The sequence below is a fragment of the Vanessa atalanta genome, chromosome 13 (assembly GCF_905147765.1).
Source record: "Vanessa atalanta chromosome 13, ilVanAtal1.2, whole genome shotgun sequence".
NCBI lineage: Eukaryota > Metazoa > Arthropoda > Insecta > Lepidoptera > Nymphalidae > Vanessa > Vanessa atalanta.
In genome coordinates, this window is record NC_061883.1 from 4,993,903 (window position 1) to 5,018,176 (window position 24,274).

Genomic DNA, 24,274 nt, shown 5'->3' on the forward strand with positions numbered 1-24,274 from the left:
AAAATATAACTATTAACTACTTTACTTTAAATCCCAATAACGTTTTATTTGATGATACGATGTTTGAATGCAGGATCTGCAGCCTAATAAGTAAGACACTTGACTTAAGCCAGACAAAGAATCCCCATGAATTTATATAGCTTTTGAGTTAGGCTGTATGGTAACAGCTCATTGCTTATCACGAATGGAATTTATGAAATAAAATGTCAAGCCGAGTCGAACTAATCAAAGTCAAATAAATGACCGGTTTATCGTTGGCGGCAAAGTTATAAGCCTTTGGGAAATAGTGTTGTTTATTTCTTTCAAAAGTTTTTATTTTCCTTAGGTAAAGTTTTTGTTAATATATAAGTAACTAATATTCAGTTAAACTAAAGTTTGTCTTTTATTAATAAAATTATATGTAGAATTAGTGTATTCAGGTTATGTTCATGTTTTACCATAGAATTTCATATTTATAAGATATTTTACGATTTCAGAAAATGCCTCGGACTACGAGAAGATCCCTTAAAACACTACAACATACCGCCACCGATACAGAAAATTTAGTGGGTAGGCCGTCAAAAAGTTTAAAACATCAGCTTAGTCAAGAATCTGTTATGTATGTCAATTATTTTTAGAATACTCTTGTTCTAATATTATAAGTCCATTTGATCGTATTAATATTTTAATTATCATATTTTAGAGAAGTAGAGGTAAAGAAGAAAAATCTTTCCACAAAGGAAACTCAAGTTAATCTCGAGAACAAAATAAGTGCTGATGATTTGACAAATCCCAAAGGAGCTTCAGAAAGATATTGGCAAATTTTAGCAGAGAAGCGTCAGTGAGTACCTCTTTTATTTTTAAAATATTTTTTAGATATGAGTGATCCATATTCCTATGTTTTCCTTTTTTTTATAGAGTTGCTTTACAAGAAGCTCTTGATGAGAATGAAAAACTACGACAAAGTATTGAAGAATTAAAACAAGAGAACATGCAGTATAAACAAATGTTAGATGAGGCCAATAGCTTTGTTGAAGTCATTAAGGTAGGTACCAAACATTGTGAAATCTTCGTATTATGGATTTAGTTATATCATTACTCGATCAAGATTAGAATAGGTCAAACATTTCCATATATCAAAAATCGTTTTGACATTAAATATAATGTGAAATATTTCTTAATGTCTTCTAGATCTAGAATTTGTAAGCATTACATACAAAAGGTCCAGAATCTATCTAAATTTGAAAGCAAAATATGAATTGTATTGCAGATAAATTAATTAATTAAAATGAGAATTATATCAGCAATGCTTCATTAAAATTTATAGAAAAATTGTCTTTATTATGAGTCAATTTAAAATGTGGTAAAAAAGACTTCATTGTAACATGATTTTCCTATAATAATTATAAACTCTAATCTAAATTGAAGGGCTGAAGATAAAAAAACCTTAGATTTCTAATATGCCATGCACTACAAAAGGTTTTTGGTTACTATATTATCATTTTATTTTATTTTTTCTACTATATAGGGGAATGAATGGTTTAAAGGCATTTTTATTTTTTTAAGGAGGAGCTAGCGAACAGCAGCAAAGATGACACTGGGATTGATGTCAATGATGTCAGCACTGCAGACGAAGCCCCAGAGGAAGATGTAATTAAAACAGATACATCTAAAAACTAGAAATAATGTATATTTATATGGTCTTTATTAGTTTTGTGTGTTAAGTTCATTTTTAAATTTTAATTTTCCTGAGTGGTGTTACTTTTATTTTAAAAAGTATGTACTTTCTCCATTTAGATAGTGTCGTAAGATATTTATCTCATACTTTCTACACAATATCTTAGTATCATTGTTAATTCATTATCAGAGAATTCTTATAAATACTTTTTAAGTCCTTGATACTGATTTGAAATATTACAATAAATATTTTATGTACTGAACAATAACTTTAAAAATTAGATTAAGTGTAGAATGTAATTTTTCAAAATAAAGTTTATAATAAAATAAATATTTCCATATTAAAAAATTCATATATTTCACTATAAATTGCCAAAATACAGGTACACTTTCAATAATACACTATAACATATTTTAATGTTCCATTTAACATTTCCTAGGTTGGTAGTAACAAAGTCATTTAACTTCTAAAATTGATTAATCCTTTTTCAAAAATGCTTTAAAATTATCATCAAAATTTGTTTCATATGTCCATGGCATTAAATCTGGGTACATAGATATTTTTGTTAATACATCAACACTTGCATTACAAGGTAACACACTCCTGACTTTCTCATTAAGGCAACCAGTTACATAAATATAGTGATTGATTATTAAATTGTATATATAATTAACATATTTGTAATCTAAATTGTCATTCGTACTAGGCACTTGCGGTGAATGAGATTTAATTCTGTTAAGATATCCTGTTGTTATAATTGGTACTATGAAGTCAGCCTGAAAGAAGAACAGCTATTTAAATTTATCATTTTTAAAAAGTTTGTAAATAATATTTTATTACATACATAATATTATGTAACAAATGCACCTATGATAATATTTTCATATTTTACATTATATAAAAAAATCTCATTAGTAAATAATAATCATATTAAAGAAAGAAATACTAAAACAACAAACTTTATTACCAACCTTTTCAAAATACTCTCTGATAAATGTTTCCGGGTTTTGATATACCTCCTCTCTTCTGCTATTGAGAGTCAATATTTCTACATCCATTTCATCCCACTCACTAACATATTGCTGAATATTTATTGCAGTATCTAAACCATCTTCGGTATATGTTAAAAAGAGTATAGGATGGTCATTCTCAATTTTGACACTTTCGGTATTTGTTGAAGGTCTTAATGATGGCTTTTTTGGTTTCTGGTCTTTATCTTTAGCAATAAATTTTTTATTTAGGGCTGGAGGTAAATCATTTTTTAAATTTTTTGTAAAGCTTATAATTTCTCGTGTACCACTTGTTTTACTTGTGCTGTGGTAGCCACTGTCCTCTTTATTAAAACATTGAGCTAAATTACAAAATGGTTCCTGGACAGCTTTCAATATATCATATCTTTTCATTTTTACTAAAGCGTCTAATATCTTATCTAATGTGGCAGTGTCATTTTGCATAAAAACTTTAATTACAATGTCTGCAGGATCCTCTTTAACTGAATTAGATATATACTGAAAAAGATAAGTATTTAATTATTTATACAGCCCACAAAAGTACAAAGCACAAATGCATTCTGAGGCTTACACTGCAAAGGAAGATTTAAAATTGTTTCTGTAATTATCATCACACAATATATCTTGTAATATGTTTGGTTCATTTATAGCCACAAAACAAATACCCACATTGGATTAACAAAAAAATATTAAGAAAAAATATAATACTAAAGTGACTGTATCTCTCCCAATCATATATATCATTTCATTGAGTACTTTTTTAAGGCATTTTTACATTGTTAATTATTTACCAATTTTCAAAACATAATGATTAGAAGATATTGTAAAAGCAACTCACATCTAAATCATCCTGTGATATTCCTAGAGCATATCCAAGGTCTTTCCATGTATTTAGAGAACCTCCTACTTTCTTAACGAGGGTTTTCCATGCTTCATAACAAGTCGTGCCAGTTTTAGTCTTCACATTTCTGTAGTACAATAAACTCGTGTGAAGGTAACATACTTTTTTGCTAAGTGTTTTCAATTCCAATATTTCTCTTTCCCTTTCTTCCTGCAATATTTCTTCAAGAGCTAATGTATCTATACTTATGGTATCTGCATTTTCGTAGTCTTTTAATAAATCCCTGAAACGAAAAGAATCTTTAATTCTATTCTATTTTCGTAATACAATATAATTTATTGAATTAAAGTATTTAAAAATTATATAATACAATTTCCTTACATTTTACAACTTAAGTTTAGATATTTTTCATAAGAGATCTAAAGAATTCCTAGAAATATTACTGGAAAACCATTCTTTTACAATGAGGAAAATTATAATTCCATACAATAATAACTCAAATTTCACTGTTTGACAGTGGCAATTAGAAGCAGTGTTGCTATATCTCTATAATTTTTACTTTTTGTATCAATGAGTTACAATAGGATATTATTTCCTAATTGAAAACTATGTAGATTTTTTATTATTTAAAAGAGGAATTCCTTAGTAAAATTTAAATATTTTTTATTTATTTCTATAACAGATTTAGTTGTAATATTTCATGCATATCAAGCAAATGTATAAACGTTTATGGCAAGAAAACGCACTATATAAAATAACTATAGCCAAATGGTTTTGGCGCGGTTGTATTACAAAACACAAATTATAAATGCGAAACTTTTAATACCTTAAGTTGGTAAAATTCTATTGAATAGAGCAAAAAATGGTTGAACACATGTAAGTATTAAACTAAACAATGTACTTAAATAGTAATGTCCTGGTAAAAAATGTTAAATACATGAATTAAATGTATAACTCTATTTTAAACAATTAACTAAGTTCTTGAATCTATAACATTTATTCGTCATTAAGGAACCAATCATTAAATGTCCTCTAAATCAAAGTGTACGGTTTTTAAGTCAAGTAAACTTTGTTCAACAAACCATTACATCATGGATGTACATACATATTTAGATTAATAAATTTTTAATTTTATTTTGTCATATTTTAATTGATGTATTGACCGTAGCATATAAAGATAGATATTCGTCTCATCCATTTCAGGAATAGATCTGTGGGGCTATTACGGTTAGAGCATAGCAACTGTTGCTATCAAATATTTGTTGCGTATTTATAAATGTTGCAATCGATAAACTATTATGCTACTGCATAGGTCCATAAAACATATTTATAATTTTTTGATTTCATATCAATCCGCAACCAATATTTGATAGATAATCGTAATAGCCTTTCTGTTCACCCACGATGGCGCACGTCTCCACGTTAAGTTATTATTAGTGCACTAACAAATGTTATTGAAAAAAATGTCATATAAATAAATACTGTCTTTAGTTTTACATTAGTCTATTCATGCATTCTAAGACATTTTGTAAGCACTAACGGCTCTTATGCAGACTGATAATTTAGCGTGGAAGGGCACGACCTGGTGAGAAAAATAGATTTGTAGGTATTTTTAAGCTCTACAAATCTATAGAAATAATTCACATATCTCTTACCGATAAGAAAGTTTTCATAAGAAACACGAATTTCAAAGAGATAATTATATATATTTATATATAGTCTGTCCATCCTGAAGATTATTTATTATTTTTTTAGGGATTACCTCCTAAATTCTTATTTGCCTACCCATGTCGCAAAAGTATGGATTACGATTTATAACATAATATTAAATTCTCTTTAGTTCAAAATTCACAGATATTTTAGATGACGAAATAGACTGTTCGCAGCCCATTTCATTACCTTCATCAAATAATTCAGATCTTCAAGAACATTCGGTGCTAGTGCAAAATCGACCACCTAAAAATACCGGTCAGGAGGGTAATTTTCGGAGCATTGAAGAAATAGGTAATTTTAAACTATTATTTGTGAATATTTATATAGGCTACGTTCACACGGCGCTATATGATTCGATTTATTCACGTATAAGGTTTTATCCTTTACGAGACAGTCGTTCACGATAACAACTTTGATTCGGTCTAAACGTACGTACTTTATCGTTAAGGTGATCGTGGAAACGCACGTCTTTTATAAGGGTATTATAGACGGACGATAAAATGAACGTAGGCGCTACTGCAAGTCGTATACGATGTAGTCGTTTCGACACGCGTGAAACCTTGCTTCGGTGATTTGAACATTATACGGGAAAAGTATTTCTCGAACATGGGATTTTGTCGTATATACTCCATGTAAACAATTTAATTTATTTTCAGCTGTCACTCTAATTCCATAAAATATCGAGAAAAATTGCCGTCTGAACGTAGCCTTTACGGCTTTACTTATAAATGTTGTTAAGGGAGGGATTCGTTCAACAATGGTCTATTCTTCTTTCAAATATCAAATTAATGACGACAGAACGAGAGATCAGTGCTTAACTCAACACCTACTAGACACTTTTATAAGTATAGGTCTATGTACTTGCGAATCCGTCCAAGTTAAGTTCTTTACTCTCAGGCGTCACAAGCAGACCTTTAAGTAATAATCTGTTAGTTTTTCTATTTGCATTTCTAAATTGATTTACTATTTCAGATCTAAAGTATAGACACGTATTCTCTTATCCGTATTTTAATTTAGTACAATCGAGTGTTATTGAGGATGCATTATATACAGGCGAGTAAAAATATTCCAAGTATATATATTACTTTTTAAATTAATTACATAATTTAGTGTTGTCATAATTATATAAATGATAAATGCAATTCAATGTGTAAAAAATAATAACTTCTGAGATTCCTACCGGTTCTTCTCGGAGTAGAATATAGATTCGGAATCGGTGGTAGATCTCTTATTTATCGATTCAAGAGTTCGTGTAAAGAAGTCCTTGAATAATATTATTTTTGTATAATATATTTACAGATAAATCGATGGTAGTGTGTGCGCCGACAGGTTCTGGTAAAACAGTTATATTTGAAATGGCTATAGTACATTTACTAATGGAACTCGAAGACAAAAATTACACAGATGATTTTAAAATTATATACAGTTAGTAACTTTAGAATAACACAGTTCATTCTATGCTTTATTAAAACAGATTAAAATAACAAAAGCTAAAAGCTTCAAATGTTTTTCTAAAATTATAATTATTAAAAATATAACCGCCTACACCTACACACCTACACCGTAGGCTTCAATATCTATTGGTCGGCAGAATCTTTGATTTAGGCATCACGCCGATTATTATTTGCTATCGTCAGAATATTTACTTGATTTCTACTTTATCGGTATTTTAGTGGCTCCAGTAAAAGCCTTATGCACTGAAAGATTATCTGAATGGTATCCAAAATTCAACAAACTAGGATTATTGTGTATCGAGGTAACTGGTGATACGGACGTTGAATTCCCACAGTTGAAGCCCTACAGGTTAGATTTGTATGTTTTTTTTATCATAGTTTTGTATGAATTTTACCCGTACGAAGTCGGGAAGTACAGCCAGTATAATATATACACGATTGCCCCGTGAGCAGAGAAGGTCATTAGAATTAGGTCATATGAATCTTAATCGAGATAAAGGTTTTATCAGCTGATGAAAGCGGTGAAATATAATAAGTTAGGAAACGTGTTTGTGTTAATTGAAAACCTGCGATATGTGTAAAATGACCAACTTGCATTGGCACGGCGTGAGAACTTCTCCTCAAAAGGAGGTCCTTTATCTAAATTAGGACATTGTTGTTACTTTAAACTATTATGATAAAGACAGTTGTTTATACTGTCCCAGAAAGAGAATCGTCTAGTACTAAAGACACAAATTTTCATAGACTAATAGAACTAATAGAAATAATAAATTCATCAATTCAGCGCAGTCGCTTTTTTTAATAAAAATATGTTTATATGCTATTATAATTTCCCAATATATAGAATAATAATAACAACACCAGAAAAGTGGGACATGCTAACCCGTAGGTGGAAAGACCACCGATCTCTAGTCGAAGTTATCAAACTGTTCCTTATTGATGAAGTTCACATACTGAATGATGAAATACGTGGACCTGTTTTAGAAGCCGTCGTCAGTAGAATGAAAACTATTGAAGTAAGTTAGATGAAAACAGTTCTAGACCCACTAAAAACATCATAGTAGCCACCTTCGCCTTGAACATTACTATTTTCTAATAGAAAAATTGTGCATTAAGTGACGTAATTATATTAGTGATTTTTTTATAGGTAGATAAATGGGTTTCTTTATGGTTAGTGGTCACCTCAGCCCATATACATTAGCGCTGTGAGAAATATTAACCATTCCTTACATCGCCAATGCGCTTCCAACCTTGGGAACTAAGATGATATGTCCCTTGTGCCTGTAGTTAGACTGGCTCAGTCACTTTTTCAATCAGAACACAACAATACTGAGTACTATTTTCTGGCGGTTGAAAATCTAATGAGTGAATGGTCCCTACCCAGACGGGTTCACACAAATTCCTACCACCAAGTTGTATACCAAGTTTTACTTCAATTTCACAATATGTTTTTCTCTTTCGCATATGAAGTCATCAGCTCAATCGGCCCATCGTTTAGAAAAACTCAAAGCACAATACGAAGGAAAAAATTCAATAAGTTCAGTATCAGCAGCCAAGATAAGATTCGTAGCCATATCTGCTACTGTTAGTAATCCTGATGACGTCGCTACTTGGCTCGGAAGCGCAGATCGACAGGCTGTTTATTATAAGTAAATGATTTGGAAAATAATGTACATACTATAATTATGATTATATTCTCCTGTCTGGTTAGGGAAACGGCGACCATTCTTGTGCACGATATTGCTCTGTGCACTAGTACAATTTAACCGTGTTGTACAGAATTGTTCCAACCCACAAAGCTTCTGATAAATGTCATTAAGATATTAATGGTAAAATCAATGTTATAAAATAAATAAAGGTGATGTAATGTAATTAAAATAATATACATAACATGATAATTAGGTATATACAGTTTAAAGGCATTAGTGTGACTATCCCATTGATTTTCATTTTAAACTTGAAAACTTTTCTAAATGTTTTTATGATGGAACATTTTTACCCAATATGGTCCAATTAAGCTCTGTATTCCTTCACCTCTTCATACGATGGACATAAACGACAAACTCCGAGCTGCCATTGTTAGGTTCTTCACGAAAAATCCTTTATGTTTTATTTTATTAATTAAATTAAAATAAATGAAGGTAAAAAAATATATGATAATAAATGTTGTCGACATTGATTTTATGTAAAGTGCAATAATATGAAAATGAATTTTCATGTTCTTAATTTGTGTTTACATCGTGAGGAAACTTGCTTGTGTCTTTCGAACAATAATACCTCGGTGCAATAAAAAAACATATTAATAAAAAAGTATAAAGCTACTTCATAGATTCACTATTCTAAAGCAACCATTTGCTGGTCAAACATTGGATAAAATTTGCGCGTGGGTTGGTAAAAATTTTTAACTATAAAATTTTTATCAATAATTGATGCTTCATTAAAATAGTTGGGTATTTTATGATTTAACTTAAAACATTGCATTTAATTACCGAAAGTATATTATACAGTCCGATACATTTATTTTTCGGTAGTTATTTTCACAGTTTACGAACACACACTGAGACATTGCGGTACGTTAACACGTTGAAGCAAACGAAAGTGAACTAAATTGAAACAAAACCCTACTTGGGAGGTGCGTTTTTTGCTGCTACCGTTTTTGAGACTGCGTCCCATTATCTAGTGGTATTTTTGATCGAAACATGTCGGATAAATGTTTGCCACATTAGTATGTGCGTGGTGAAATAAGCTTTCATGGGTTTCCTCAAAAGAATAGCTTTTAGCCCAGCATTAGCACATTTACAGGTTGTTTTTACTTTACTTATTTTTTTATAATTAAACCCAGAATTTTATACGTTCTGATATTTGTTTTGACCAGATTCGGTGACGAGTGTCGGCCCGTTAAATTAAAACGTATAGTAGAAGGGTATCCGTGTGCAGACGGCACTAGCATATTTAAGTTCGATATCGTACTTAATTATAAGCTTTGGCCAATCATCCAGAAATATCACAACGGGAAACCTACTTTGGTAATTTTTTTTGTTTCAATCTAAAATATTGGTAAAGGCAGTTTTGAAAAATTACACGCTTTTTTTTTTAATTTATATTCAGATAAATTTGATAAAGTTTGAGAATGTCATATTTCTGATAGTTTTTTGTTTTGTAATACGAATATAGTTGTATGTCTACAGTTTTATATCCAATTAAATATTCCGTGATTTATTAATAAGACTAAATGACCAAATTAAACCTTTGGGGTTTTTTTTTTTATTTCATCCGGATATATATATATGGGTTTTTATTAGCCCTTAATTAATATTCTAACGTAAATATATGGATAATCTTATTATCAGTTAAAGTCAAAATGTGTCCCTGAATATTTTCTAACGCAATAAACACCTGAAGATCAAATTATTTCCGTTATACCAGATGAATCATTTTATTTGATCTTAATCAAAGATCGGGCAGTGGTGGATTTAGAGAGGGAACCCTTGAACTCCTTAGCAACTCCCTCTGAATTGCTAAGCACCTCCACAAAGCATCTGAGTTCTTCCGTGAATAATCCTAAAGCGAACTTGATAATAATTCTTCTAATTTAGCAAGCAAGCAAATAAAATGTTGTTTACTTTGCTAAATTAACCTAACCTACCTTCAGCGGGTTCAAGCCCCTCCCAGATCAAGCCAATCGACTAAAAAACAATCCAGGAGCCGCAACTGATCTCAGGTTTTTCCGGTATGCTTCACGGAATTTTCATGTGTGACATTGCACTTACCATTCATCTAGTGCTCGTAAACGAAACTGCCACAAAAATATCCTCTAGCCTATAGTCAATGATCGTCGGGTATTCCTCAAAAATCCAAACTGCCTTATTAGTAGGAGAGCTTACCAATTAAACATTTTTGGCTGGAATTATAGAACTTTGTCTAAAAGTTGTATTTTATTAGTTCATTCTTAATTTAGATATTCTGCAATACAAGAAAGAGTGTAGTTTTAACCGCGGAGACGCTAGCAAAAGAAATAACGGTTAGCTTCAGCTCGGAACAGAAGATGAAATTGACAGCACTGGCGTCTACTATAAAGACTAAGAAAATTCAGGTATTTATCATCAACAACATAAAAAAGAAAAGTTGTTTTTAAAATTCCTAAATTGATTTGTAGAAAAAAAGAAGCTTAATTGGATATCACTTCAAAGAGAGATTTTTTAAAATATTTTCGATCGCTGATACTTTAGACAAATTCTTCCTCAGTCATTGATCCTGTGCGGTGTGGGATGTCACCACGCCGGCTTACTTTTTGAAGAGCGAATGAACATAGAGCATGCGTTTCGGAACAGAGACCTTCCTATACTTATTACTACAACTACTTTAGGTAAAATGTTTATAACATAATAATATAAATCGCCGGCGGTTTTTCCGAATCGACACAACTTAACAGTAACAGGCAACGCACCCGGTGTTGCAGATGTCTATGGGCGGTGCTGGTCACTTTCCTGTTTGCCACCTATATCAAAAACTACTAATATACAAATATATAATTGTCCTTTGAACGATTGTTGTTTGAAGTTGTCAAACTGATTCGAGAACGAAGAAATAGTTGAATAAACAAATGTTCAAGAATAGACAACATTTTTTTTTAACAAAATCTACTGTTTAAACACAAAATATATAAAAATATTATTTTATTAAAATGTATTTACTAACTTTTAACAGTTCCCTAATTTTGAATTACATAATCCAATTATATAATGCGGATATATAAGTATGACGATACCGGAGTCCCGTTACCGACTTAGCATTTTAGTTTCCCAAAGATTATTCGTTGATAGTTAGTACCGTACGACTCGTACGAGCAAAGGATAACGTACGTCACGTCTTCGACCTCATGCTTTGGTTACGCCGCTCTCGCAAAAAGACATTCGCAAATCGCGCCTTTATTCAAGAATTTTACTATATCATATCATAAATTATTCAAGCGATTACACATCTTATATCAATGACATAAGCTCTTATATTCTATAAAATATGAAAGAGGATATTAATATACTTTTCGGTATCCCATAATCTCCTCGATCACAGATAAGACTGAGACTGGGACGCGACGTGACGTCGCTTGTTCGCGATGGTTCGAAAAACGGAAACCGTTGCATTTTGATAATATTCCCAGAAATATGCTTCCGTATTTCATATAGAACACGTAAAGCCTTTCACTGCAAAAGTGTAATCATTTAAGATACATATCAACAGATTAACATGAAATAATAGTATGTGGCTAATAAGTTCTATTTGAATGTGGTCTTAGTCACGTCGAATTTGAATTTTGTTTTTTTTTTTTAATTATATTATCCTTACAAGACAATAACACACACAAGCCACGGATCACGTTAGTGCTATACTTCTTCTTCTTGTGCTTCATTACTGTCGTCCTTCTCCTGAGATGCTTTCACCGCATTCGTTTAAAATATTTACTATTAGTAACTCGTTACTCAAAGAATTACGAAATATAGCAAGAAAAATTTAACAAACGATTTATTTGAGTAATTTAACCTCCTCTTTCTACGCAGCAATGGGGGTTAATCTCCCGGCACATCTCGTGATTATCAAAAATACTCAGCAATACGTCAATGGAGCTTATCAGGTATGCAGTCTCTCATATATATTTGCAAATATAGAATAAGGAATTCTACTTATTCTAGTGGTGTTAGCGTTTTACGCAAGTCAAGGTAATAATTAAGATGTCTATTGCACACACAAAAGCATGTTAAGGGCAGACTTACTCACTGAAGTAGTGATCTTTATAGGTTATATACAAGTTGTCGATCGAGATTTAGGGATTGTTCGTCTGGTGTTAGGTAAACAAGCCTATGTTCCTCCTCGGGGTTCAAGCTTCCTTCATAACAAATTTCATCTAATTCGGTTTAGTAGATTCGTGAAAGTGCAACAGAGAGATTTATTTCGATGTAATAATATAACAAGAGAGCTAGGCTAATTTAGTTTTGGCGCCAAAACGATGAAACCTTTTATGAATTAAATTTTTAATGTCAAATAGTATATACATTACTTCCGTTAGAATTAGGTTTGTCGACAACAATTTACATTAATTTTGTTTACGCTTCTAATTTTTTTTCTTTTACATTCGTATTACCGCTCTCTAATCAGCTAGTAGGTACCTTTTTTCCTCTCTCTAAAATTAATTATTTGTTAAATTGTAACAATTTAGTTCTCTTTAATTTTCTGCATATCTACTGCTGGAGCTCTTCAAAATTAGACCATAACCGTAACCATGACCATAATCACTGGGACAAAAATTGGCTTACGCTATTAATACATAAGATATGGAGGCCATTTCAATGGAAGGAGGTGTTAAGATAAATAGACAACTTTTATCTTCGATTTTAATGACATCATTGGTCGAGACCCTAAATGATTTAGAGCATTCGTTATAGACTCGACAAAAAAAAATTGAATGTGAGTGAAGTAAACTTAAAGTAACTATATGTATATATATTTATTTATAGTTAAGTTCTTATAATATACATATATTATAAATCATAAATTTGTTCTTAACTTCTCCTGCCATTGACATAATGTATAGTTTAAGGTCGTTTTGTATCGTCGGTTCAATTTCTTTTAGTTTATGCAATAATATATTATTATAGAGCGTAATTCAGTAAAGGTGTCTTAACTTTCATACGTAACGTAACGCAGATAGTTTCTGCGGTCGCAGTTTGTCAATAACCAACTAATAACACATGTTGCGTTGCTTTCTCACGATAAGTCTTATCTCAAAACATGAAATGAAATCCTTGTTCTGTTTCTTATACCACATTGCTGTTAACATTATTCGATTATAATAATATGTTTTATTTACACAAGAATTATTAACATTAAGGCCTTAACCATATACAAATAAAAATTAAATATAGTTACATTACAAGTCATAACCGCGTGTAATGGCGGCAAGAATGCTAGCAGCATTTCCCCGTTGAATCGCAATTCTGATACTCTGGGCAAAATATTAACCAACCCTCCTGTCACCAGTAGAGGCAATTAGAGCGAGCTGTTACACTTTTAATGAATGTTTTTACACTACTACTCTTAAGGTCCAAGTGTTAATATGTGGATCGTTTGTTTGTTTGTTGTTTGAGACGGGGTCAGCGTGTCAACGCATGTACTGTCCCACACTAGAGCCCGTTCCCTTTCCCAGGGAACCAATGTCAGTTCATCAGGTCTCACAAACTTATATCTCATTATAAATTCTCATATATAATGAGTTTAATACTCATCTCATTCTCATTAATCTCATCATTTAAGTGAGTCTGTTTGTTACTGTTTCACGTTTTAAGTATTCAATCTATCATCATGAAATTATCCAAAACGTTGCCAGGGTTCCAACAAAAGCACACAGAGAACCTGTATCTTTCGTATAAGTCAATGCCACTGTCGGAAACAAATCGGGTTATACTTTGATGTTCTCTACAAAGTAGTAATTCGTCAAATTTACAATACATAAGCTTCTCTAGTTCTACGATTCGGAACAATAAACTTGAAAATTTTGCAGCGATAATTGCGGCTGTAATTGCACGTTGTAAATGACGTTATGTTTTAGTCCTTGCGAAGACGATGCAACGGCAATATTGTAAGAGAATGTCGGATGACCGTTTACATTAAAATTTTATATTTTAACTAATCCTATAGGAGTACAGCATTAGCACCATCCTCCAAATGGTGGGTCGCGCGGGCCGACCGCAGTACGACACTGAGGCCACCGCAGTTATTATGACAAGATTACAAGACAAGGTGAGTGTTAACAATGACAATTTTAGAGAAAAAAAAAATTGTATTGAAACATTCATTGAATTCGAACTGAGATCGTTGGAACAGTTTAAGTGCGGACTCAAATCCAGAAAAGCGCTCTGAATTTACATGGATATAACTTTTATTTACAATTAATTTCGTACTCGATGACATAAAATAAGCGAGGCAACCTTTATGTGTCGAATGGAAATCTGTATAATGTATTCAGCAACCTGTTTTGCACCAGTGCGGTGGTAGCTCATAGGCTGTTTCGTTTCTTTTTTTTAATACTTTTTTAATATTAGACCATATTATCGTACCTACTTACGACTTTATTATATATTATAGAAATAAATACATTAACGTTGATTTTTTTATTTTAAAGTAAAAATTTAAATTATTAAACAGAAATAATTTTGGCTCTCGGATCTTATTTGGACTAGCTATCTGCGTCTTATATATTATAATCTAAGTAATTGATTGTCGGAGAAAAGTGACTACTGAGTTTCTTGTTGGTTCTTCTCAGTAGAATTTACATTCCGAACTCGTGGAAGCTTTAAATTTAATTTAGTCAAGTATGACTAAAAAATTACGCAGTACTCGCAAGAATCTACTTGAATAAAGTATATTTTGATTAGATTTAATGTATAAGTGTGTGCACGAATATTTAATATATTTATTAACATAAGAATCAATAACATTAAGTGGCTAAATATATACAAATATGAATTAAAAATAGTTACTGTATAAATCTTGACCGCGTGGAATGGTGGCAAGAATGCTAGCAGCATTATTATTATTATTAGCACGAATATTGATGCGCTATTTACTCAATTTCGAGTTCGATGAGACTACGATCAGAGACGACTGGAAAGAGATATACAAGATGAACGAATCTATTCCAAAACTGGACTGAAGATAAATCAATTTTGATTTGAATTGACCCAATACCGTTAGTCGAGATTTTGAAAAATTGGTATTCAGGAAAGATTCACGAAATATTTATTTTTGGAACTTCAAAAGTAAAGTTAATATAGGTTGTTTAGTTGAATAGTGTTGAATAAATAAGATGAATCGAGAACTGTTTGCATCACTTGGTGGTATGGCTTTGTGCAAACTCGTCCAAATACACCCCACTCATCACATAACCATAGCCAAATAACAACACCTAGTATTTTTGTGTTCCGTTTTGAAGAGTGAGTGAGCGAGTGTAACTGCAAACCCAAGAGAAAACACCTTAGCTCCCAAGTTTAGGGAAGCATAGGTGATGAAGGAATTGTTATAATTTCTTACAGCGCACATATATATGGTCGGTGATGACCACTTACCTTCAAGTGTCCCATTTACCGACCACTCACCAATAATATAAAAAGTTCATTATATAGCAGAGCTAATAGCTAATCGAATGAATATCTCTACTCCTACGATTGGTTATACGCGCTATCTGAATGAGATTTAATCACTACCAACTTCCTACTAACTTCTATATACACCTGTATCGGCAGATGTACGTTATTCGTAGAGCGATGAATAAATACTTCATAATCATCAAGATGTGAAATAAAATCATACTAATTAACAATTTTAATAGCCGCGGAAGTCATTAGGATGATATTTTGCATCGAAATTGTGTTCGTTTTGCATTTTTCTTTATAAAATTCGTTTTTTACTTATATTTTTTTATAACGAATTATTAAATACTATATAAACAAAACTATGTGAGATGCTAAAAAAAAACACATTAAAATTTATAGTTTTTAAACTTCGTAACACGCATACATCCAAATTAGCATGATTTAAATTTATTTATTTATACCGAATATTCGACAGAAGTAACAATAGTTATAATATATAAAACACATGAAAAATAAATAAAATTAATTTAATTCGACTGGCGAATTTTTAATAATGGATTATATACTAATGTTAAAAATAGTTTGCTACGTCTATAGCATGAAAAAAATAATGTTCATACTAAGATTAAAAAATGATTAACTATAAATTCTAAAGAAGGAATAATTTCAGATTAAAAATAACAAATAAGTACCTTTATATAATTACAAATGCTTGATAAATAACACAATTTAGATGAAGACGATTTTAAGCTCATTTTCATTTATTTTTTATTTTCATATTATTATTATTTTAGTTGACACTGGTATAGAAGCGCTAGTTGCGCTTATCGATTACGCAAAACAATTGTTAAAAAGATATTCTAATTTACTTAGTTTATATTTTTTTTAAAAGAAGAATAGCTAATGACTATTTGGTTAAGATATATTTTTCAAATTTTTTTCTGATTACGATTATTGAAAAGAAGGACACAACGTAACGATTTTCAACACTATATAAATATCATGCTATTTATATATTTTAACAAGATTATGATAACAGCTTATTACAGATGTAGCCTACATCTGCGTAAAATGCGAATTATTTAGTAAAGTAAAAATAAATATAAACCATTCGTTTTGTATCAAAAATGTTTATTTCTTAAAAACTTACATAAAATAAGAATATTTTAACTAGGACGTAAAAAAAGGAAATAGGTCTCTGCTAAACCATGAACGATTGTACTATGTACATGCAAAAGGCGATTGTGACGACCAAACCAACATTACAAAATATATATAAAACGGTCTATACTCTATACGATAATATTTATAATCACAGAATTGGTAACTTGCCTGACACGTTTGTTTAATATTACAGAAAAACATTTCGCAGTAAATTTTGGAAGATTATTCGTAGAAAACTAAGCTTATCAAAACGGTTATTTACATAAGGAAAATAGTTAAAAAAATCACGACAACTTAACATTATTATATTGGTATTATACTTTAATCGGATTTTGTACTTTACAACAATAAATAAAAAACATTACACAATGTTTTCTTTTGTGACAGTTTTCGACTATGGATATAAATATGTAAGTTACCATATCAAATATTATTTCAATAATATTGTCTTATTTGAACACAAAATTATGGCTACGTTTGGCCCATAAGTAAATTCTTATAAGTTTGTACATATTGATAAAGTCCTATATAATTTAAATAACGAACATTTACAGTTGGTTCACAAATTTTCATTCACGCATTTTCCTTCATTAGTCTAGGACCTACTTCCTTTTGCCAAATGGATTAGCGTTTTCCTCGAACTTGATTATTGGGACGAAACCACTATCGCCCTCTACTGTATATTCAACGCTCATGAGACGACCATCAGGAAGTAGAACTCTGTAGCCACCAATGACCTTGCCTTGTGCATCTCCCGCTTCGTTCGCTCCAAAGTAGAGCAGTTTTTCTTGATCTTCTACATCGTATTTATATTCATACTGAAAAATAATTTATTATTTAACAACATCAATAATTTATCATTATCACTATTTTATTTATATGATAAATCCTATTGTATTTACTACATAATACATAATAAATAACAACCCGAATTTATTGATTTTTTACTGGGTTGATATATACTTATATAGGATAAGCTTAGTATATGATATAGGTACGTATTAATGAAATCAGCGTTACTTCGGTTAGATCATACAAATAACTTTGTGATATACTCGTTTAAAAGTCCAGTGTCATATAATAATGAATACGTATTACCAAAACTGTCAATGAATATAAACGATGCATATTACGAAAGAAGCGTTACAAAATACTTACGCGCGTTTAAGATTTATAAAAATAAAAACATTGAACTGACAATTACTTTTGGTATTTACATTATGTATAAAATAAATTAAATCTATATTCGTCTTAGACACAATGCTATTGAATTGAATTCTTTATTGTTTAATGTTACTAATGATAAAGATTAGATATAGTCAGAGAGCGCGCACAAAGGCGGTTGGACGCAATAGCGTTTAATTAGGGTACTCAGTCGCAAGTTCACATCGTTAGCATAATGCCTGAGATGCCTCCGATAGTAATTCGAGGTACAAGATTAGTGCGCTATGAATGGGTAAACCTGTTAATTGTAGCTTTAGGAGTCGATCTGGACCTTACCTTAATAATATATAAAATTGAGTCATGTGAATTGAGTATAGAATGTTTTTGATTAAATACTTAATTACACAGGTAGAAAAATAAATATATGATGTGCAAAATAAATGAAATAAAAATTTAGATATTAACCGGCATTGGTGGATAATTCTCTTCTTGCGGCGCTGGCGCAGGCGCAGGCGCAGGCGCGGATGATACGTGTACGCTGACACACACCAACACGAAAGCACACGCTAACCACTGAACGGACGCCATCTGCGAATAAATTTTGTCAGTTTAAAAATAATTCGTTGTATGCAATTCTTTTTTTTCTGTATGTGTGAGTAATAGTATTTACAGATTAAGTTAAAAGTCATTTATAATTTCACGAATTTTTATTATATATAATGAATAGGGATCTATAATATTTAATAGAATATAGTCTCCTATAATGTGTGAAGACATTCCAAAAGTGTGAAGAAAATTATTTTATATTATAAGGTGATGCTCAACAGTTTTGGGTAAGAAGCTCTATCCATTCTGCCTAGGTACATAGGTACATATAGCGACAAGTTGGAATATACAAACACAAAAATACGAAATAAAAGATACCTAGTACTGTTACTTAATATACATCGTTTTTTTTTAAATTTTCGTGTGGACTTTGAATAAAGTTCTCCTTAGCTGCTAAAAGAGAACCCTTCTCTTTTCAAAGACATAAAGTAGCTGTTATGCTTATATTATAAATGCGAAAGGAACTCTGTCTGCCTGTCTTTTACTCTTTCACCGCCAAACCATTGGACGGAAATTTTTGATATTTTGTACGGTATGAAGCAAGCTTGAACCCCAAGGAAAGTCATAGGTTTTATAAGCCTAACACCTGACCACCAACTAATGAAGCGCGATCGAAGCCGCACGACACCTAGCTATTTATTACAATGTTCCTAATTTACCAAAATATATCATTTTAATATTATGAGTACAATATTTTGAAATTTACCCGAAAGTGATGAGAAACGAAACATAACAACATTTAATATTTATTAGTGCACATTCCCAAGAACAACACGTCAATCAATATTTCGATGAAAGTCAAAGTTATAATCAGTAATCTTAATAAAAAATAAGTTGTAATCTTTTGGAGCTTATGAGTGTTTTCTCATTATTTTCTTTATATAATAATAATACTTATCTAATAATAAGAGCCGGATGTTATGTTATTTACTATTCATTTAATATTATTTTATTCATGACTTTTTGCTTAATAAAAAAAACGTTGTTGATAGTTTTATTTATGACCATTTAACTCGACAGACATAGATGGATAATTATTACGGAATATTATTTTATGAAACATAATATATAATGTGTAATGCAACACCCATTACAAGCTTCTCATGTAAATTAATTAGGTCGTTTGAGAAATATCATAACATATATAATAAATACCTATATAACATATATAATATATAATAAAAATAAATATAATTGACATAGAATATTTTATAAATAAAACATTGATCTAATATATGAAATTACATATGTATGTAGACATAAATATTGTGAGAATGTGTATTGTTACTTATTCTATAAAGTAAATTTTATTATTGTCAATACAATTTCATATTATCACGCTTATTCCAATTGCCGCTACTCAGTTTCTGTCATTTTTAAGCTTGTGTGCGTGTAACTGTGTATGCGTGTATAAGCACAACTACTACAGTCAAGCCAAACGTTTAAAAGCATAGTGATGCTAGTACATTATTAATTTCGCATATATTTTGTGACTGGATATAGGAATATCGGTATACTTCTGTCCAGTCATATTGGGATTTACGATTTTTTTTTTATTTATTTATTCCTTCATCCCTATTTTTTTATTCTAATTAACAATGAGATAACTCGTGAAATATCTTATGTAAAAAAGTAGCCGCTTCGCTCGGTTTAATCCGTTACAAACGGTATTTGTTCGCCCCCAAATATTTGGTCCCCGCATATTATGTTATAACTTTATAATAGCGTCGGTACACTTTTCATTTAAAAAACAAAACACAATCGCATTTTTTTTCAATTTGAATGTTAAATACCTTTGATTAGCGAATTCAAACAAACGAAGTGCTAAGCATGATATAAATATACATTATAGACTGATTAATTTTTATTTGAGTTCAATTGTACTACAATGTAAAATAAGTTCTGTTCTTAAATGCAAATCGTATCCGATAATAATTTCCAATAAAAAAGAACTTAAGTATTGTAACGTATTAACGATATGAATATTTAAACTAATATCTACAAATTGAAATATGATAATAGCGATCAATTAAACATTAACGAAGTGTTTGAGGTCGCAATCTGCATAAAAAATCGGTATGTCAATAATTGACTTTTGTTCGGCCTTGCGTGATCGATTCCTGCGGGAAAATTAGCTTTGTCTCGATATCGTTGCAGACATGTGATTGCGAAGCTAATTATAATGTGTTTTTTCTTAGATAGGAGAACTTGAATTGTTTCTACAATTAATAATATTTTAACAATGGAAATTAAACACTTATTACGTTTCAATTTCGTTTTTATTTTGATTATTATGAAGTTTCGTTATTTCACATTATCTTAGCTAATTTGTCGAAATCAATTTTTCAATAATCATACGAATTTATCGTTGATTAGTCTACCTACTAAATATATCTTGTTTTTATTGTTAAATTTGTATTTGCAGAAACATTGTCCGTGACTTTGGTGTATGCATCTTAAATTTGTATTTATTTTTTTAGTTTTCGTACCTGCATATTTTTATTACCGGGCAACATTTAAATTTTGGTTTAAGGATACATTATTATATTTATTTGTATCGATATATGTTTTCAAAGAGCACTATTAATGCTGTTTATTTTAATCCTTTATGCACTTAAACATTTTCAAAGTTACAGTGTGATATATTTTTATTTTTACTTTTAGCCTTTTTTCTTCAACGCAAACATGCATTTGATGATGAGTTGTACGCATCAAATTAATAGTTGCTATGCTCTTACGCGTATAACCGCGGTTCACAAGTTACCGAAGCGTAAACTCAATTGCCTTAAATAACTACTTTGTTTGAAATAACATTCGTACTAATCGTCAAAGAAAACAAGATGCTTCTTTGTATATATACAACAAATATAATTACATTTTCGTACTAAATAACTCTAGAAATGAACAATAGGCTGTAAAATTTCAGTGTCAAAGTTTTTATTACACATTTCAATGGCATGCGACACTTCGGATCTTGTAATAATGACCCACATTCACACCTTTTTGCTAATCAACAGGAACGAACAATTGGCTTAATGATTTAAGCAATTGATAGCTATCTCAATATTACGATAAAAATAACGTGATTACGAACGTTAGTGTATGAAAGAAGTATCCGAAGCGTAGAAACATTTTGTATTTTATGGATCTATATTTTCCAAACACCGTTATGAATTGTTGCCATAAATCGGTGTTTGTTTTTTAAATGACTTTACTAGACAATGTTGATTTTCTTATATTACAGTATAATAATACTATTTGTTAACAAGATCTAATAAATATCAAATATTGCATGAAATTTAAAATGATAAAGTTCTAAATCAAGACTTGTACCCTACTCGTAGACCTCATCAATCATACCATGATTAGTGCAAGTCATGATATTATGGATTCATCGAAGGTAATGTTATAAGTAAATTATATTTAAATAATCTTGCACGAAACACACCATATCAATAAGAAATTACATTTTCTTTTACTAATTATTTGAATTTTGATAACCAAATCATATGAATTGCAATATTTTTTAATAAAAAATAACACAAAAAAAAATGATTCCCACACTTGTATTTTCGGTGGGAAATTCATCTAAGTACAAGGTCAGAGTTCTATTTAAGATTAAACATAATTGTAATAATTCTTGTTAGTGGGACAATATTAATTTATTGACATAAAAAAATATTTAATTTAGCAAAACATAAACTTACCGTACTATACTCAAAAGCACACACAAACACTAAATACGATATGACTGAGACGATAGTGCCTTAAGCGTGCTTGAAGTCGACTGATGTCGCGCCCCTACCTCGTTCTACATTTATATACTCACCCTGCAGCTTCCCAGGCATCGAGAAGATGCTGCAATATCTCCATAACGTAGCTAAACCTCCACACATGCACGACTAGCACCTAACGTACTATATCGGTCGCTATCGCGTTTTCTAAGGACATTATATGTTTTAATTATACTTATTAAAAGATGTCAAACAATATAGCATTTTACTTGAATAGTATGATGATATTTTATTAAAAGGGATAATAATTGTTATCTATTGTACTACTTAGAAAATTTAAACCGATGGTAGGATTTTGTGCTGGCCCACCTTGGTGGGTACCACTCTTCACTCGTCACTAACTCTACCCCAAACAATATTTTGTGCATACATATATGATCCCTATAATTATATTCTCAATATAATTATAGGATTCTAATTGCAATGGTTATACCTGTTACATCTTAGTTAATTGGCGGCGCGTTGATGATATATACTCAAGGAACAGCCAAAACTACTGTCGTATATAGGTACATTATTTGAAAACGCAAACATCGGATAACAAAGCAGTTTTGTAAACTTCAACTTTACAAATGTGACGACAAGTAAAAGTAGTGTTTATACTTCTTACAGTTCAAGTTTCTATGATTATAAGAGTCCAATTTTATCATTATATATTTGCTCCTGTTATCCGAAATCGAGTTAAAATAAAATAAATTACAGGTACACAAAAAATTAAAAATGTCGATGTTGTAACTGGATTAATGGATCTCATCAGAACATACGAAATGAGTTCAAAATCGAAGAGTTGAGGTACTAGGAGATTTTTATGATTTCTAATGTGGTGGACATTCATGATTCATCAGATCATTTTAATGGTACCGAATATTATATAATATTCCGAAAGTACATACCTACCTACGTACTATCAAATTTTCAAGTCGATACATAAATAATTCAATTTAAAATCGTAATTCTTGTTAAGTTTAAATTCTATAAGTAAGAAAAATATGCCAGTAAACCTTTGAGGTGAAATATAATGTGTCTAAGAAAACATTTTTACATTTATTAAATTACGATAAGGATGATAATAAAATTTTAGAAAGCCATTTCAACGTCAAAAATAATTGAAAATAAAGACCATTTCAATTTGAAAATATATGAATTTTAATATACATCACTAGAAAAATATTATAGAAAATATTTAGAATGAATTAATGTGTAGTACAATAAGGATCGCATGGCTTAACGATTTCTTCGAGATATCTCATCGAAATTAAAAAAAAAAACAACCCGGTATAATCCAATAACAATAATACACATAACAAGTAACAATAATAAACGTATTATCTAGAAAAAAAGTAGTAACATTGACACAAAATAATAATCTTATATACGCAAACTAGAAGGCATGTTCGTGACAGCTGTTTCTGTGATTATAGTTATTGTGATATTGGACACATTTCATAATATCATACGGCGTTTATTTTGTTTACCAATCAATTTCACGGCCATGAACCCCCGAATATGTGACTCGATGAGAGACGTTGGAAAAGCTACAATCGTAACCAATTAATTAATCAACTAATTGCTTCTATGAAATGTAACCTACGATTAAAAAAATTTAAGGTCTGCCATATACCATGACAGATTAAAATTGTATATTTAAGTAATAATTTGCCTGTAAGCTTCCAATGATACTGTCGTCAGTTATGTACTAAGAATGTTTACCTGCTTCGAGAAATA

General features: G+C 30.6%; 4 protein-coding genes across 4 annotated transcripts in view; 2 read left to right on the forward strand and 2 right to left on the reverse strand.

Moving 5' to 3' along the window:
- Positions 1–210: 210 nt before the first annotated feature.
- LOC125068103 (geminin-like) lies at positions 211–1,934 on the forward strand. Its single transcript, XM_047677110.1, has 5 exons — positions 211–325; positions 477–598; positions 683–820; positions 898–1,024; positions 1,546–1,934. The coding sequence occupies exons 2-5, from the start codon at positions 480–482 to the stop codon at positions 1,657–1,659; spliced, it is 498 nt and encodes a 165-aa protein (XP_047533066.1). The 5' UTR covers positions 211–325; positions 477–479; the 3' UTR covers positions 1,660–1,934.
- A 55-nt stretch (positions 1,935–1,989) lies between these two features.
- LOC125068101 lies at positions 1,990–4,029 on the reverse strand. Its single transcript, XM_047677109.1, has 4 exons — positions 3,890–4,029; positions 3,506–3,791; positions 2,629–3,165; positions 1,990–2,433 (listed from the first exon to the last, which is right to left on the reverse strand). Coding segments are annotated over exons 1-4 (1,125 nt in total). The 5' UTR covers positions 3,892–4,029; the 3' UTR covers positions 1,990–2,133.
- A 1,026-nt stretch (positions 4,030–5,055) lies between these two features.
- The window catches only part of LOC125068347 (probable ATP-dependent DNA helicase HFM1), a 36,052-nt gene continuing 16,833 nt past the window's right edge, over positions 5,056–24,274 (forward strand). The window contains exons 1-12 of the mRNA XM_047677449.1: positions 5,056–5,093; positions 5,349–5,512; positions 6,194–6,274; positions 6,521–6,646; positions 6,895–7,024; positions 7,520–7,691; positions 8,146–8,324; positions 9,551–9,701; positions 10,634–10,768; positions 10,921–11,041; positions 12,234–12,307; positions 14,368–14,469. Of these exons, the coding sequence (XP_047533405.1) occupies positions 5,056–5,093; positions 5,349–5,512; positions 6,194–6,274; positions 6,521–6,646; positions 6,895–7,024; positions 7,520–7,691; positions 8,146–8,324; positions 9,551–9,701; positions 10,634–10,768; positions 10,921–11,041; positions 12,234–12,307; positions 14,368–14,469 (1,473 nt within the window). The remainder of the gene's footprint in view (positions 5,094–5,348; positions 5,513–6,193; positions 6,275–6,520; positions 6,647–6,894; positions 7,025–7,519; positions 7,692–8,145; positions 8,325–9,550; positions 9,702–10,633; positions 10,769–10,920; positions 11,042–12,233; positions 12,308–14,367; positions 14,470–24,274) is intronic.
- LOC125068061 (cuticle protein 10.9-like) lies at positions 16,998–22,541 on the reverse strand. The gene is made up of 3 exons (XM_047677048.1): positions 22,463–22,541; positions 18,615–18,737; positions 16,998–17,803 (listed from the first exon to the last, which is right to left on the reverse strand). Exons 2-3 carry the CDS (start codon positions 18,735–18,737, stop codon positions 17,588–17,590), a joined length of 339 nt encoding a protein of 112 aa, XP_047533004.1. The 5' UTR covers positions 22,463–22,541; the 3' UTR covers positions 16,998–17,587.